The sequence below is a fragment of the Myiozetetes cayanensis genome, unplaced genomic scaffold (genome assembly GCF_022539395.1).
Source record: "Myiozetetes cayanensis isolate MyiCay16 unplaced genomic scaffold, myiCay2020 scf13, whole genome shotgun sequence".
In the NCBI taxonomy this organism is placed as follows: Eukaryota; Metazoa; Chordata; class Aves; order Passeriformes; family Tyrannidae; genus Myiozetetes; species Myiozetetes cayanensis.
The window spans coordinates 16888389-16905065 of NW_026086937.1; the positions used below are offsets into that span (position 1 = coordinate 16888389).

The window sequence follows — 16677 nt, forward strand, 5'->3', positions numbered from 1 at the left end:
GAGAACACAATACTTTGTGCACAATATTTGGCCGCCAACAGAGCAGCCTCAGCATTTCCTTTGTTGGAGCCATGGCCTGCTCATGTGTGTGTGCTGCTGCCACAGGGATGGACCTGTGAACTTTTGGCACAGCCCAGGGACCTCCTTCTGCTCGGTGAGCTGGAAGAATGCCGTGCTTAGCTGGCTGATTTTGGATCCCAGAGCTGCACAGCCACGTTTATCTGACTGCTGTGCGGTGTTTAAGTACAGATCACTGCATGCCAGACACTACTCATCTAGGTGGCTCCATCTAATATTTGTGATTACCTGTGACAACTCCCCACATGTGACACTGAGGGGGGCTGCTTGCTTTTATTCAAGTCCCAAGTGGCAGAACACTACTCTCTACCCTGTGCAAAGACACTTAATAGGAAGCATGCCTCCAAGGACAAAAGGTCTTTCCTCCCCTGATCGTTTCCAGACTGAATTGCTCCCTTGCTAAATCTCCATGTTCCTTTTGCCAAGTTGCTCAGAGGATATGGGCTGGCTGCTCTGTCCAGGCTCACCTGCCAGAGAGGAAAACTCAGCTGTGACCATGCCTGCTGGGGACAGAGCAGAGAATTCCCTCTCCGTGTCCCTCTGCACAGCAGCAGTGCAGGGATCCCTCTGCAGTGTGGTCAGCAGATCTTTACGTGATCTCCCACTCCAAAATAAGTAGATCTAGGAGCTCTGCAAAGGGTGTTGTTTCCTCATGGGAAAGCTAAAATAGCAATAACCAGGCATCTGCAATTACTTCCTCCCCCCCCCCCCCAAATAAACACAGATTACCTGCCTTCAAACCCCTTCCCTTGCAAATGGACCACGGTGAGATGCTGAGAGAGGCACTGTCTCCTCCAGCACCATGCAGTCATGGTGTTTGTCAGATGGAGGTGCCTCCCTGTCTAAATAATTCAGAATGACTTTGAATTCACATTCACTTCTCTGATATCACAGCTGTTATGCACATCTCACTCAAATTACCGCATGGTGAGGTGTTTACTGATATCACAAACCCTTGAATGCAGTGGTCAAAAACCTGTCCTGCATCTTACCTGCAGAATTCCCAGTGCTCAGGGACTTTTCTGCTCAGAAGCCAATTGCCTTATGTTTTTCTTTACAGGTATATTTAGCTGCATTAGTTTTTGTTACAAGACCTATGGCAACAGGAAATCTCTCTGGAGGTCTCAGAAAAGTCTCAGTGATGGTTGTAGAAGGATTCTTATTTATATTAATAGATTTTGTTCACTCAATTCCTTCCTTCTTCCCCACTGAACTGGACCAAACTGAACCAAACCAAACCAATGCTTTGGTTTCCCAAGCTTACAGTGCTGTGGAAAGCCTCACTGACACCTGAGAAAGAATGAGGACTTGAGTAGTTTTTCAGAGCATGAGAGGTGGCAGCTGGGGAACTGTGGATGGTTAAAACACCAATGAAATACATTTGGTGCTGATCCTGCAAAAAAAAAAAAAATGCCTGAGAGAGATACCTTCCACCCAGGAGGAGGTGATTTTTCTTTTACAGCAAGTGACTCATTACAGCACAGTTATTATTAAAGTGCAATCCCTCAAAAGTCTGTGGTTGCAGCATGTGTTAGGTGACAAGTTTGCTCATCTACATGACAATCTTCCTGTCTGAATTTTAAAGAATAAAATTCCTAGGAAAGGGTCATTTAAGGCAAGTCACTTCTCTCAAAGGCACCACCTGTTTGGTATAATGATGGTGCTGGTGACCTTACACGTGTCAAAATCCCTGCCAGACGCTGGTGGATGAATTTCTCCCACTGGCAACACTTGCTCTGTGTTCACACCTCTCTTCTGCAGCCCTCAGGCTGCCATCAGCACTCTCTTATTTCCATTTTCCTTTCCTCCCTTTCCCTCCTGCATTTCATTAATCACTCCCAAGGTCCAAACAATTCCTTCTGTATGGCTCTACAGCACCACTTGGGAAATAAACCCACCCAAAGGCTTGACAAGGCACCTGAATCTACCACGGCTGGTGTGTAGGCATAGAGATACTGTTCCCTCCTCCCTGTGTCTGCAGGCAGGCAGGGATGAGCCCTGCTGAGGGTTTAGGCTGACCAGATGCCAATGAACCCTGTTTAGCCCAGCCCTCAGCCCAGGTTAATCAGCCCCACTGCAAGGCATGGTGAGAATCAAAGGCAATGCTAATCAGGAGCACTTGGCTTCCAGCCAGCCCAAAGTGTGGGTAGATATCTCCTCCAAGTGTCTAACCTTGGACCATGACAGTGTTTCAATGCAGGAGAACATTAGCCTGGGGAAAATTCAATTAAAGAAGAGACTTGCAGAAGTACAGGAGGCAATTAGATAACCAGCTCCAACTGGAAGTTCATGGAAACCTGCTTCCAAGCTGGCCTTTTGCTCTTCAGAATATCTGTTTGGGATCAGGTGATCCAGAGAGCTGAACACCTATGAAACCTTTGCAGAAAAGGTCAGCAAATGGGCCAGTTCTCCAAAGAATCTCAGGGTCCTGAGGGCAGCTCTGCTGCTTGAATTCAGGAGCTCATTTTCCCAAGCAGATGCCAGCAGTAATGTCTCATTAGAATAACTGAAGAGTGTGTTTTGCTAATTGGCACTGTAGATGCATTGATATCTGTTTTTGTTTCACTGGAATCTGACTTTTTGTGATTGTGTGTAATAGTGAATGCAAGAGGAACTGAAGGAGAGGAGGGAAGGGGCAAAGGAAAGAAAAGAAAGGCAAATGTGTCCTTGTGACAGGACAAGCTGTCCAGCAAATCTCACTACAAAGGAGAGAGATTTTGGGAGGATGAGTCTGAGTATTACTGGCAATTGTTCTTTCATCAATGATATTTAACTTCTTTCGTTCCCAGGGGAGCACTGCCTTTGTCTGTGGACTTCAAACCTCTCCTTGCCTTTCCTTCTTTTTTGTGTATTTTCCTGCTCCTCTGGGAGATCCAGTAACTCATTTATTGCTGTCTCCTTCAGCCTGTTCCCTCCAGCAACACCACTTAAGTGGGCTGGTGAGCTACCAGTTCACTTTCAAGCAGCTTAGCATCCTCCAGCTACTGTGCAATCCTCTCACATGTGTCTGTATAACCAGAAAACATCTCTGACAGCTGGATGCATCACCCAGGTGTGTAAAAGCCATGTGGGGCAATGATCTGGCAGGGGGAGAGGAGGCACTGTGTGTGTGTGCTGTCTGGAGAGGGTGCAGGAGCGGTGTGGCCAATGGCTGGAAGCAGAAAGGACACCTGCAAAAAGCATGAAGGCTTCACAGGGCTTGGAACTGGGACTGCAGACCTAGGGCTGGGGATTAGTGTGTGTGTGCTGCCCTCAGAGATGGTCACGGTGTGCTGCTGATGTGTGAGAATAGGGAAGACTTTGGCCATGGCTGTGGCATTGCCCCTCCACCCTATGCTGGCATGGCAGGTTAATCCTGGCACTCACTGGCTGATCCTGTGCTCATGGAGCAGCAGCCAGGGTTGTGAGGCACAAGATGGACACCCTCTGCATCCCTCCTCCTTCTCCAGTGCCACCACTGGGGAAGAGCCACGGGCCGCGCTCCTGAAGATTCAAACCCGTAAGAGACAATCAGCACAGGTGCCGTTTACCTTTTCTCATCATGTCTGTAAGATGTAGAGCTCCGGCCACTGGTCCAAATAAACATTTTAGAGGGTTGCCCAGTGCTGGCTCTGCTCGCTGCAGTGGGACGATGGAAGGACCTGGGGGAAGAGGGATAATTTTTGTCACTGCCCATCCAACGTGGCAGAACACATAACATCCAGTGTGCCAAATCCCCTGTGGCCATGCCCAGTGTGCTCTGAAGATGGACTGTTTTTTTTAACTCAAGGTGAGATGTAAACTAATGGGGATGAGAGACCAGCATGTGAGAATGGAGAATAAATCCCATTAGCCCCACTGTTAAAAGGTGAGGCTGGCTAATCAGGCTTAGCTGTGCTCCACACTGCAAAGGATTCACACCGTGGGCAAGAAATCATCAGGAGTTTAAGAAAAGATAATAGCTGCATCCAGTGTTCTTATGGCAGTATTTCTGGGGAAAAAAAGGCTATTTTTTAAGCACATACACACTCATTACAGGGTTTTGGTTGTTCTGCAGCTCTCAGTAAGGTGAGGCTCTCAGGAAAGGCGTCTGAATGAGGCACAAGTATGAGATGTAAATGCAGCATTCTGTGGAAATGTAACTGATGTGACAAAGGTGTCTTTTCCCATGGAGAAATTACTATCCTGAGGCCATTTGGCCAGACCAGTTAGATCCCTGCCCAGGGGTATCTTTGTTTCACTGGAGGGTATGACACCTACTGCCCTCTCTCAGGGTCTCAGGTCATACTGGACTTGCTTTTGAGGCTGTGGCTCCCCTCATAGCCTCTCCTAATCTTCTCCTGGTTTTAGTGAGGCGCAGTTAAAAACCTCCATTTCTGAGGACTGGGCCCTTCCTGTGAGGGCTGTATTTTGCATTATTTCACAGCACAGCACTTTGTGGTTTTAATGCATTCAGATAAAAGCTTAAGGAAAAAAAAAAAAGAAATATTCCAGATAGTGAATACTTCAGTGCTGAAGTTTTTTATACACTGGGGGCCATTCTTTAACTCACTGAAAAATAAACCTGATGGTTGATGCTGTCAGCAGAGAAGGCACATGATCTGAAGAAGTCTGTAATGTCACTATCTACATAATCATGCAAAGGGCTAATTTCAATATTTGCATAGTGGTGAACCAGGAGAATACTTAAACACTGTAGAGGTGGCTGCAGGGGAAGACTGACATGGACGGGAGCCAAAATCCATCTGTATGCAGTCAGGCTGATGGGTGCCAAGGGACTGGGCTCTCCAACTGGAACCAGCCCAGGGCCCCATCTCAGGATCCCTGGTGCAGCCCCACGCCAAACTCACACCCCAGCTGGGCAGCTGGCTGGGCCAAACTGGTGGCCCCGTCACCTCCTCCCTGCTGGGGTCCAGCTGCCATGCTCAGAAATGCTGTCTTGGGACTGGGATTTACTTAAAATAAGAAGAGGCAATATTTAACAAAGCTTTTGTACTGCATTTGTGAACAGCAAATTGGACCAGAAGGCAGTCCAAAAGAAGGGAGGAGAAAGGAGAAGAATCTCCCCCAGCCCCTTCTCTGACTCTGTGGTAATCACTGCAGCCTGAGAGCCAAAAAGACTCTTCTTTCCTTGCGAGTGTAGTTAAGTATTGGGGAATAAACAACAAGATGAAGCACTTCCTCTCTGAAATAACTGTAGTTTAGAAGATGAAGTAGCTAAGGATGTAATCAATATAGCCAATGACTAAATATTTTCATGGTGATATTGGTCAGAAATTTCAGTGGTAAGATCTTGTGTCTAATCCTCACTCTGGTAGGTAAGATTTGCACCCATATTACTTAAGGCAGCACCACAGTGACCACCCAGCTGGTGTTTCTGCACAGAGCCACACAGGAGGGCTCAGAACAACTACCCAAGGGCCTGGAGAGCAGATTGGATGCTGGACTGAGTCTGTCCCAGGCTGAGTCCCTCAATGCTGGAAAATAAAATTACATATTTGCAACTGCGCCCTCCAGTCACACATGAATGGCATGATGGGAAAGCCTGGTTGGTTGTGCTACCACACTCTGAGTGGTCCCAGAGCCATCAGGAGACTGGTGATGAATGCTATTAGAGAGCCTGTTCTTAATTAAGCAAAACTTGGGCAAATGTTAGAGATGATCAACAGCTTCTGCCACCTGTCTGAGCCTACAGGGACACCTAGGCAAGAGTGCCTGGGCAGGGAGGCAGATTTGTAATGTCCAGAGCAAACTGCAAGAGCACTGCTGGGGTGAGAGGGATCTGTCCCACTGAGGGGATGCCAGAGGAGAAAAAGGGATGTCTCTCTTCCCACTAAGTTGGAGTGATTTCAGACTCCCTTATATTGCCAGTGCCCTGGAGCAGTCCATATGTGACAACATTAATGCTGCCTGCTTCATTAGTTGGGCAATCCAAGCTAACTACCACTATTTAACACACAATTGCACACCTAATTTTGTGTGAAATTGTAACACTGATGACATCATAGCAGCTAATCCAGGGGTCAGATGTAAGCGACTAAAGTCCATGGATCCTTTAGGCAGGGGTTAGATGAAAGGTAAGAATCTTTTGTGGACCAGTAACAACACAAACTTCCCAAGACCCACCTTGGAAGACTTTTGGAGGACATGTAACTGAGAACAGTTGCAACCTACATGACCATGTCCTGCCCCACCAGGCCAGTTAACAAACTTCCATGCTTTTCTCCTCCCCTGGGTTAGTCCCAAGGCAGGTTTAGAAACCTTTATCCTTCCCTGCCCCCTCTCTCTTTTCTGAGAAGACAAGAAGCACTACTTCTTTATTTTTTTTTTTGCCCATTGCCTCTAAGAGTCAGCTGCTGGCAACTTATTTTTATCATGCAACAAGTAATCAGCCTGTGAAACTCATTACTGCAGGATGTCAGCCTCACATTCAGAATCTATTGTGCTATTGCTTGAACAGACGGAGCATCTCAAGTCAAGACAATACCTGTTAAAAATAGAGAAGAGGAGATGCCTCAAGCTGCTTTTTGACTATCAGGAATCTGTGGGGGGATATCCCTATAGGGCAGGTTATCCATAACATCCTGTGCTTGATGTGACTTTTGTTAGAGTTGGAACTCTGGGATTTCTCCCTGACTTTGCCCAAATATCCCTGTCTCCTTCACTATTTACCCGTGTGGCAACAACACAGCTGTCTCTTGACGTGGTTGCCACAGAGACAGGAGACCAAGCTCTGGTTTTTACAAAACACACCTCATTCTTCATGTTTGGGTCTATTCTGAATAAATACATAAGGTTAAAGAGAGAAACACAGAGTAAAAAGTGCACAGTGTCCTACAAATACGTGGGCCTGCAATGCTGTCACAGCCTGCCCATGGCTGATCCACTCCTCTCATCCCCTGTTCTCATCCTCCTCTTGAACTATACCTTCTGCTGGATCTCATGGAACTCACTAGAAACACTGACAAGCTTTCCACTTTTCCAGCTATAGAAAGATCAAGACTTGAAATAGTTCTTATAAGATTAGAATTGTTCTGCTGTGTCCTAAGGAGTCCACACAAAAAGTTCTCTCTGCCTGAGAGAGAACTTCAGTGTGAAGAAAACATGCCAGGACAGGATTTGCTTCCATTTTCTCCGAAAAAGGATGTAATTCTGAGGGTGAATTGCAGGATCCCTTAGCTGGTACCTTGGGAACTATGTTATGTGCTCCGTAGTCCTCGTTTTCACCCTGAGCTGGCTGTTGTCCTTCCTCGGGTTTTGGTTTTTGCCAGATTGGTATGAAAAATCCCTTACCTCTAGGTCACCACATCTGTGAACAGCCAAAGAGGGATACTGCAGAGCATGTTTCTACATGGAAAGCTGGGTTTTATATATGTGTTTGTTGGTAATTGCCTCTGTCTATGTTTATGTTAATCATTGGGTTTCTGAGACCTTGGAGAACCATTTACAGCACCAAACTAATGAGCTTTGCTCCCCTTATGGCATTTCATTTCCTGGGCAGTGTGGCCACTGTAAAAAGAGAAGCACTTGCATTAATTTTACCTCATAAAAGACACCCTGAGTCATCAAAAGGCAACAAAAGCATTCACTTAAAGATATAATCACTGACCACATCAGCTTTGTCTGAATACACCCCCATCCAACACTGTCTATGCTGACAAGTGCTCTGGATACTGGAAGCTTCCCAGCCAGGGGATTCATTTGAACCCCAAGGCAGCTTTCTGTGAACCCCAGAGTTTTCCTATTAGTCCACTAATTAACCTTTCCCAGTGCCACCACACAGCTGCCTGTGCCTGTTCATGGACAGACAGACCAGCTGTTGTTGAGGAATGGGAGATATTTGATCTCTCTCATGATTGGATAGACCCTTTTTTTTGGAGTGGTCCCACCCACCATCACCCATGGGATAAGGAAGAGACTCAAACCAAGCATCAAAGGCAACCTGCAAGGAGATGGTGGCTCACTTTGAGGGGAATTCACTGAGTATGAACAATTAGACTTTAAGTCCCAATAGGTCTTATGTATGTCTATACTTGATGATAGCGTGTTCTCCTGTGGCTTTGATGAGCCAGAAAACAGAGAGAAGTATTGTGTGATGAAGGATAGGAAAGTAAATAAAGTGGCCTGTTGAATTTTTGATGTAAAGCACAGCCTGACTGGAGGGTAATCTGGCATTTAGGTGCCTTAGAGCATGGTACAATCTCCCAGGCAGAGTGGTGGAGGTAACTGCTGTTCAAAGACAATCCTCTCTGTTTCAGGAGTTGATCCAGGCGAGTTTTCCAGTCCTGGTATTGAAAGAATGAAAGAGCTGGACCCAGGGCCCTTGTCTGCATCCAAAATGGAAGGACAGCAAGCACGGACCAACAAGAACAGCAATAAGCTGACTCACAAAAGAAATGCATCTGCATTAGCAGAAGACAGTCACCACTTAGGGAACATTTAAGGCTCTGGCAGCAGCAGCTCTAAATTGTGTAGCAGCAACAGCAATATCAAATGGTGTATTTCTGCCTCGTGACTGGACTCTGCTTCTCCCCAGGCTAATGGGCCCAGTGCAGGACAGAGGGACATAAATTACTGTCCTTGTTGCAGTGTCTCAGGAGCTCCAGCTGCACTAACTGACTAATCCAACGGCAAATGACCTTGAATTTGGGGTTCCTAATTATGGCAAGGGGAAAGTGGACAATGGGCAGCTGGTGTTAATGTACTGACAGGAGTTTAGGAGGACTGATGGCTAATGATGCTTCATTAATGATTCACCTCTATTTCCGACCCTTCTCCTAAATCTCCCTAGAACTCAGAGATGAGAGCTGAGCTCTCCATCTAGATTTTTAGTTGAATGAGGGAGACATCCTGGACAAAGGGTGGTCTTGCTGAGCTCCCATGTCAGAAGCATGTCTGGGATATTTCATGTCCAAAGGTAGACAATGGGGCTGCCAGTGAAAGCGAAAGCTGTGTGTGGAACACAGTGGTGACATTTGGGTTTGTTTTCAAAGGCAAAATTTCTTTAAATGTGAAGTCATCCTTCACAATTGTTAATTCCTTCTCCCCAGTATATAGAGGAGTAGCAGAGATATTCAGGAAGGCTGAGGTATCTGCATCTCCCTGCTACATGACAATATGCAGTATGTTCACACTTCAAAATTAAATATTCCAATGTAACCTCTGAAGCTTCCAGGTTTCCATTTCATGATGTTTTTCATTCCAGTGCTGATTTTCTGTGTTTTGAAGAAGCTTTCAAGCCTTGCCATTAATGATGCCTTTCATCCCTAGGCTTCCCCTTCCCCAAGAGCTACCTTCCTAGTACAAGTCTAAACAGCTCACCCAGCATGGCTGTAGACTTTATAGTCTTTATTCTTTCTGATCTTTTTAACTTTAACTTCCTCCTCCAATTTTCTTTAATTTTTTTTAAATTTTTTTGTTTATTTCTCCCTTCTCCTCCACCCAGTGCCTCTTCCTATATGTTACTGTCCCAGTGACAATTCGTTTCACTCACCTTGGCCACACTGAGATAATTATTCTGATTTAGTTGATTGAAAGAGAAACTTTTAAAAGAAATTCCTGTGTCTCCAGGTCAGCTACAAAGGAGGGAGCTACTGTCTGTCATTGAAAGAGAGTCACAACTTCCTGGTGACTTTCTGATTGCCTTGGGACAGTCTGACACTACAGTCTCAGCTTCCTCACCTCTACAAGGGATGTGCTGGTCCCACTGCTGCAGCTGGCAGAGGACATTTCCAGGCCATCTCCAGGTAGCAGAGCATCCAGGGAAGAGCCAGCCCTTATTACCATCTTCATGTTTTGGTGCTGGTGAGTTTGCAATCCAAGCACGAGGCAATGCCTCCCTTGGCATGTTGCAGTCATGGGGATCAACATTTGTGAGGAGCAGCTGAGGATAATTGTCCCCTTTGCCTGTCAGGATTCTGCAAACATTTTTAGCTTTCTGTGCTGAATTTGAATTTACGTAGCAAGTGACACATTAGGCAAGCACTTTATTCATCATCTCAGCTGCTCTCTGGCTTTGGAGAAGGGCACAAAGTGGCATAAAATGGGCTGGATCTGGGAGGGGGTGCAGCAGTGGCAAGTCCTGGGTCACTCCCTTGCAACTCCTATCCAATTGAGCCAAGAGAGTTTTATAGGGAGATCTGCTCTGCCAAAGACCAGGTAGTATTCTGCTGATGGAGAAGGATCCTGGGGGTAAGGATGAAGGCAGTGAAAGTGCTGCACTACCTCACTTGATTCTCTCCTTTAAATCTTAGTGCAATTCTCTGCCTTTGCAGAGGGATATATCACCTTGGGTGCTGCACTGCACCAGAAGAGCTATATGGCCCTGGACTGGGCTGGCTGGCTAAGAGGATGTGGGTGACAGTGAAGATGCTCTGTGATTTGTGGTCATGCCGTGATAAACCAGTGGGAAAAGGAAAGGGAGTGAGAGGAAGGAGATGAGGTGGAGACATTGCTTCTCTGCTCCAGGGATGTGTTTCTAGCTCTAGCTCCATGCTGAGATCATTCTCTTTGATGGTCATCAGGAGAGAATGACCTTCTCTCCAGCTGAGATTTTGTAGGTACCTACTTGATTAAATCCTAGACAAAGCTCTTTTGGACACTAACAATGCTATTTTAAAGAACAATCGGTTCCACGGTGGGATTGGACACCTCTGACTAAGCTGAAGAGGCTTCTTACTCAAGTCCTATGCCCCTGCACCACTGTCATCTCAGGGGCCTGGGATTTACCCCACAAACTGTGAAGCAACAGGGTGTTGGCCCTACTGTTGTACAGGTGATGGACAGAGGCACAGAGGCTGCTGAGACTTGGTCAAAGGCTCCCAGGAAGTCTGGGGTGGTTGTAGTGGAAAAAACAGCCTGAAAAATGGTGGACAACCACCATTCCACCCAGCGAGGAGGGATGAGAGCCAACACACGTACAGACTCCCATGTCAGAGAGCAAAGGCAGAGCCTTGCTTTGTGGCTGTGCCAAGTCCCATCCGTGGGGACACCTCGTCCAGCTTTGTGCAACTGTGCCTCAGCTTTACACCCCTCCAGAGAAGACCTAATCTGAGAAGGACATGGCTTTTAAGTATCCCTGAAGAGAGAGCTTAATTTCAGTGCTAAAATCCTGGTGGTGTGTTTGTGGGTGGGAGCACACAGACGGGAAGGGCGATGTGCTTCTGGGGACACGGAGCACACCAGCAGCTTTTAGGGAAGCCACGAAGGAGAAGTGGATTGCAGGAGTGATGTGGTTTGGGAGAGAGGTGAGGGCAGAGAAAGATAAACAGACACAAAGCAGCACCCAGAGGAAAAACACAAAACAGGCAGGGCAGATACAGCAGGAGTGGCTTTTCTTGGGCAGGTCAATCATCTTTTATCTCCTTTGAGTCAGTCCCTCTGCCATCGAGAGCACCATCCGGAACAAAGCAAAGGCAGAGGCGAGCTAAAACTACTGCCCAGCGGGAAGTGAATGCTCTGGCACTATTTATTTTTGAGTCTGCATTTGGATTAGCTGTAAAGAGCTATGTGGATAAGCGAGCAGGCAATTACAGCTGGGACGTGCTGCTCATGAATGGAAACAGCTCCAATCTGCTCAGGACATATTGAAATTCTAATTCAGTTAGATTCCTTTAGTTACAGCGCTCATCACAGACACTAAAAGAGATGGGATTAGAAAATAAATACAACTCTTATGTTGCCTTTGGTCTGCCTTCTCTGCTCCCCTTTCCCCCCCTCCCCTCCCCAGTTTTAGATGTTGTTTGACTTTATTTTCTGTGGCAAAATACAGCACTCTGCTTTTACACTTCTTGTTAATTTTTATGAGGGTTTAGCAGAGTGCAGCTGGCCAGACACGTGAGCTCCTAGCGGGTGGGCAGGCAGCACCAACACGAGACCACTGGTGAGGTTTCACATGTCACATCTTACTAAAGACCATGACCATGACCATGTTAATACTGCAGAGGTACAGGTGTGACACAGAGAGGCTGAGCAAGGACATGCTTTACAAAAAGCTCATCCCTGGCTTTACCCCTGGTTCAGACAAGTGCTCCAGCCCACACTGCTGCCCCAGTAAGCAGGTTGGCTCTCTGCTCTGGGTATGGGTGTAAAGCTACTTCACCATTGCAGGCAGCTGCTTTTGCACCGTGTTTGTGCAGGCTGGTTTGTAAAAGATCTGATCCAAAACAGTGACCAGGGAAGAGGACCTGCAGTGCTGGATTTGCCCTGCCAACATGAACTGGAAATTCAAGCCACTTATTTGACTGTGCTGGTTTAGCTTCCCTGGCTGTCAGTGAACAATGCTGTATTAAATCTGCTGGCATATGCAAGGAATAGATTGTTGAGGTTTAAATGTCAGAGACTCCTGGATTGGAGGAACAAGAGGAGCACGAGCTTGGTTCTCCAGCTGGCTGGCACTTGTGTTCCATTACCACTGGTCTCTGGGACCCACTTGAGGATCTCTGGATGCAGAGGGTTGTCTACAGATAGGCTGTGAATAATCCTGCCACATCAGCTTAGAAACCTGGTTATGACAGACATTGAGTAGAAATTACTTGTCTCCTTTGAAACTAAGGAAAGGGCTTGATAGGAAAAGACAGATATAATACCACAATACTACTGATACCGAGTCATGGAGCTGTGAAATAAACAACTGTCTGGTAAGAGCATACATCCAGTTTAGTTCTCATGAGCATCTTTCCTCTTTGTCTTATTACAAAAGGGTAAATTTTGCATCATAAGCACTCTGCGGTGGTTTGTCATCTTTTCAGAACACAGACTTCACCATCTGTAGCCCTCTTAGTTGAATATGATCAATTGCTGTGTCAAATTCACAAAGCAAAATTTTGTGCCCAAGTGCTGTAGAAAAGCTCCAGACATTCTCCCCCCTCACTTTATACATTTTGTATAATTTTCACAGAATTTAATATTCTTAGTGTCCTTATTTTTTCAAATGTAATTCTGCAGGTGCAGCTGCCTAGTGGCTCTTGAGTCTGAGTCATGTGCAACATGGCCACAGCTCTGTGGACCTTCGAACTCGTGCATGTGTCCTCTGGAGCTCCCTGTTTGCTGTGCCTGAGTGCTTTTTGCTGATTAGTGGCGAGGAACTCTTGTTTTAACAATGAGCTCAATATTAAGATATTAACTGAATGGAAGGGATTTCTCTCCATTGATTAGTTCTGCTATTCACAGCAAAAATAGAGCAGCTGGGTGGGAATAGTGTGGTAGTAATATTTCTAACGACCCCTAAACATGGCATAGCAAAGTAATGCTCACCAGTTGGGGACTCCTGCTGATACAGGACCAGATATCTTTTGTAATAGGCTGTGGAGTGAGGGTAAGGATGTCCATGTCACATATCAGGGACAGAAGCCAACTGGCTGATTAGAAAAACAATGCAAAATCCTAATTCCTAGAGGGAAGGTGCCCCAGAGGATCATTTCCTCTGCAAGAGGGCAAGAAGAAAGCCTTTCTAATGGAGTCCTTCATGGTTAGGACACAGATCAAACCCAGTCTAAACGAGCAAGGCTGGGAGAAAGTTAGAAATTAAATGGGTCACATGAAGGCAGAGTATTAGAAAGACAGGGAACACAACACAGATAGTGGTGATGTGACCACACAACAAAGAGTAGGAACAGCTGCATATTGCAGCAAGGCAGTAGTGCAATGCACAGAAGAAGTGGTGTGAGGTGGGTGGGAAATCTGGTGAGTCGAAGAGTTAATTGACTACTGAGACGAGGCTGATGCACTCAGGTTAATGCAGTGCTGCACCAGGTTAATAGGTCAGAAATCAGCGTAAGCACTAAAGCACCTGCTTTGCAGATGAGTTCAGTGCATGATGCACTGGACAATACAGATCCTTAGAAAAACAATAGCTCAAGAGTTCATGAATCTCTTAATAGATGTGTTCTTGTAATATAGTTTTTAGCATAAAACCAATTTTTCTTGAGAGTCAGGAAAAAAGATAATGAGAAAGAACAAAGGCAAAGTCTCTCTGAGAACAGTGTACATATGCCCTCTATGCAGTTTTGAACCAATAAAGAGAACAAAATCTCTGCTGTACTCTGAGAGCCTGAACAGTGAAGGGGCCATGTCCGTGAAACAAAAACACAAAGTATTTTTGGTCTCATAACTGGTCTGAAATTAAAACAATGGTAGGAGCAGGCACAGATACTTCCCTTCCTCAGATGGCAATAATCTATATTAATTACTGCAAGTGTCCAGCTTCGAACAATGTCACTGCAGTGCTATTACTGTTGAAGAGTATTGAGTTTCCAAGGAAGTGAATGTCTTTTTCTCTCCCTAATTATGATTACTTGGCTTAGTACTTGGGCTAAGCTTTTATTTAACCAAGATAAATGGATATTTCCAAAATCAGCGAGTTAACACTATGCATCACATTATTACTCTCTTCCCAGATTTCTTGCCTTGAGTGCTATTTTATTCAGCTGCTAACCACAAGTAACAATAGGAATAGGAATGAGGAGCTGTGAAGGATCCTATATGGATTAAAGAAAAAAAAAATTAATCCGGTTTTGACCACTTTGTCCTACTCTGTATTAGCATTTTCCCTTGATTGTTATGCAACACTATTTTTTTGTTTCATTTCACTTCCTTGAAACATGAGTGTCCACACCACATTTTTGCAGACACCACCAGCCTATCTGACTAATATTTTCTGGTTCCTATTTGAAATCCTTATTTATCATTTAAGTTATGTGCCAGTACTGTAGGTTAACATTCAGAAGAGCAGATGGGGAATTAGAGACAAAACTTCTGTCAGTGATAACGGGACTTCCATGCTTCATTTCCCCCAGGGCACAGTGAATGTTTTCCTTTTCAACAGTTCTGGGTAAAACTGCCTTGAGGAACTGGTGGCAGCAAAGCTGTGAGCTGGCAACACACTGAAGTTGTCAGGCTGCAGGAATAGATTTTGGGTTGCTGGGCCATTTGTGGGAAGTTATTTTGTATTAGCTCCTGGAAGATACCCATCTCAGTACTGAAATTCCAGTGTAAAATACTGAGTGAGAATTGCCTTTCTGTGGGAGTGAGTCAGAGATCTGGCACTGAACGGCTTCTCCTACACAGGTGGGTTCCCCTGACCACCCCACTGAACAACTGTCCATCTTCGGTGACCAGGGCGGGCTGCAGATCCAGGAGAAGTCCTAACTCAGGCCTCAAAAACCTTTCCAAATCCCATTGTTTCAGCACCATCCTGATTCCCATTGCTGCTGGGGAGAACTGCAAGGCTGTGCACGGGCAGCTTAATGTGGGTGGGTCGCTTCCCACCCACCCCCCACACTCTGACACCGTGGTGGTGCCCAGGACATGCCTCATGTCCAAGTGTGTGGATGTGCGAGGTCCCAAAGCGGGAAGTGGCTCATCTGATGTACGCTCAAAACTCCTCACCATCAAGGAATGACAGTCAGGTGAACATCCCATCTCTGTCCTGGGGACACTCTGAAGCTGAAGGGCCCTGTGGCACCTCCCTGGGATTGATCATCCCCACGTGCTGCTGGCTTTGTTCCGGGCTGTGCTGCTGATGCCGTCCAGCTGCCACCCAGCAGTTGCTGAATGACAGGAACTATCAGGATCAAGACAGAATTCACTGTCCTGACACACCAAATGTCACATGAGAGATTAAAAGCAAATTCTGGCTGCTAAAATGTGCACTGGAGATACATGGGAGACCTGCCCAGACAGCAAAAGTTTGCCTCTACTCTGGAGTGCCAGGCAGATGGGATTTGTTCAAATAATTATCACAGATACAGCCTGCACCATCTCACCTTCCTTGGTCTTTGTCTTTAAGGTGGACATCATTTGGCCAGCTCCCAGCCACCTTCTTCCAAACAACAAAAGGTTTTTACTAAGCATTTGTTACTGCCATTAATGAAACAAGCCAATAGATGGTAAAAATCATATCATGTATGTTATGTCTGCATTCTCAGCTCTTTAGTGCAGTTTAACAATTACACATTGATTTTCACCCATTTTAATGCTTTTATGAAAGTTCTTGCTAAAAATCCCTAGCCCCAGTAATCATGAGAGTTACATTCGAATCAAAATGCAGAAAATCTGTGTTTCCACATTGACCTTGAAATCCAGAAGACCATTTCTATTATAAAGGTGCTTTACAGCAGAGCTTGTGACTGAGGAGGCTGCCATAGTAAGTAAAGCCAAAAATGTTTCTCATAGGTAGGTATTCTTAGGATACTATTCTGCTCCTAAAACCTGGTATTCAAATTCTTCCACTTACTTAGCTCCTTTTAAAAAAATATACCTGTAGGAAAACTTGTGAAGGTAAAAGGTAATTCCCTCCTCGTGACTTGAGCTGTCCCAATTGTAACATGTGTGCCTCTCTCTGTAAAACAGTGTAGTAAATAAATAAAAGCTGGTAGTCCTCCTCCTGATGTGTTCAGAGGGTTATCCTCCTCTATTGATTTCATAGTAGTAATTCAATTACAGGAAATATTATCAGAGGCTTCTGTAATAGGGGTTGCATTTATATTGTATAGTGTGTAAGATTTAACTTTCACCCCCACTTACTTCTTTTCCTTACACTGGAACTGCTTTATTTTTTTAATTCTTCTTTTAAAGCTGCTGTACAAGCAATGAAGTCTATAATTTAAATGCTCTTTGATA

General features: G+C 45.5%; 1 protein-coding gene across 5 annotated transcripts in view; it reads right to left on the bottom strand.

Annotated features, from left to right (window-relative positions):
• The window catches only part of KCNMB2 (potassium calcium-activated channel subfamily M regulatory beta subunit 2), a 98857-nt gene that overhangs the window by 13140 nt on the left and 69040 nt on the right, over positions 1–16677 (bottom strand). For 4 of the 5 annotated variants that reach the window (XM_050308244.1, XM_050308247.1, XM_050308245.1 and 1 more), the window contains one exon: positions 3609–3719. The exons of the other annotated variant lie outside the window; for it this stretch is intronic. In XM_050308244.1, coding sequence (XP_050164201.1) covers positions 3609–3719 — 111 coding nt within the window. The remainder of the gene's footprint in view (positions 1–3608; positions 3720–16677) is intronic. 5 annotated transcript variants of the gene reach the window in all.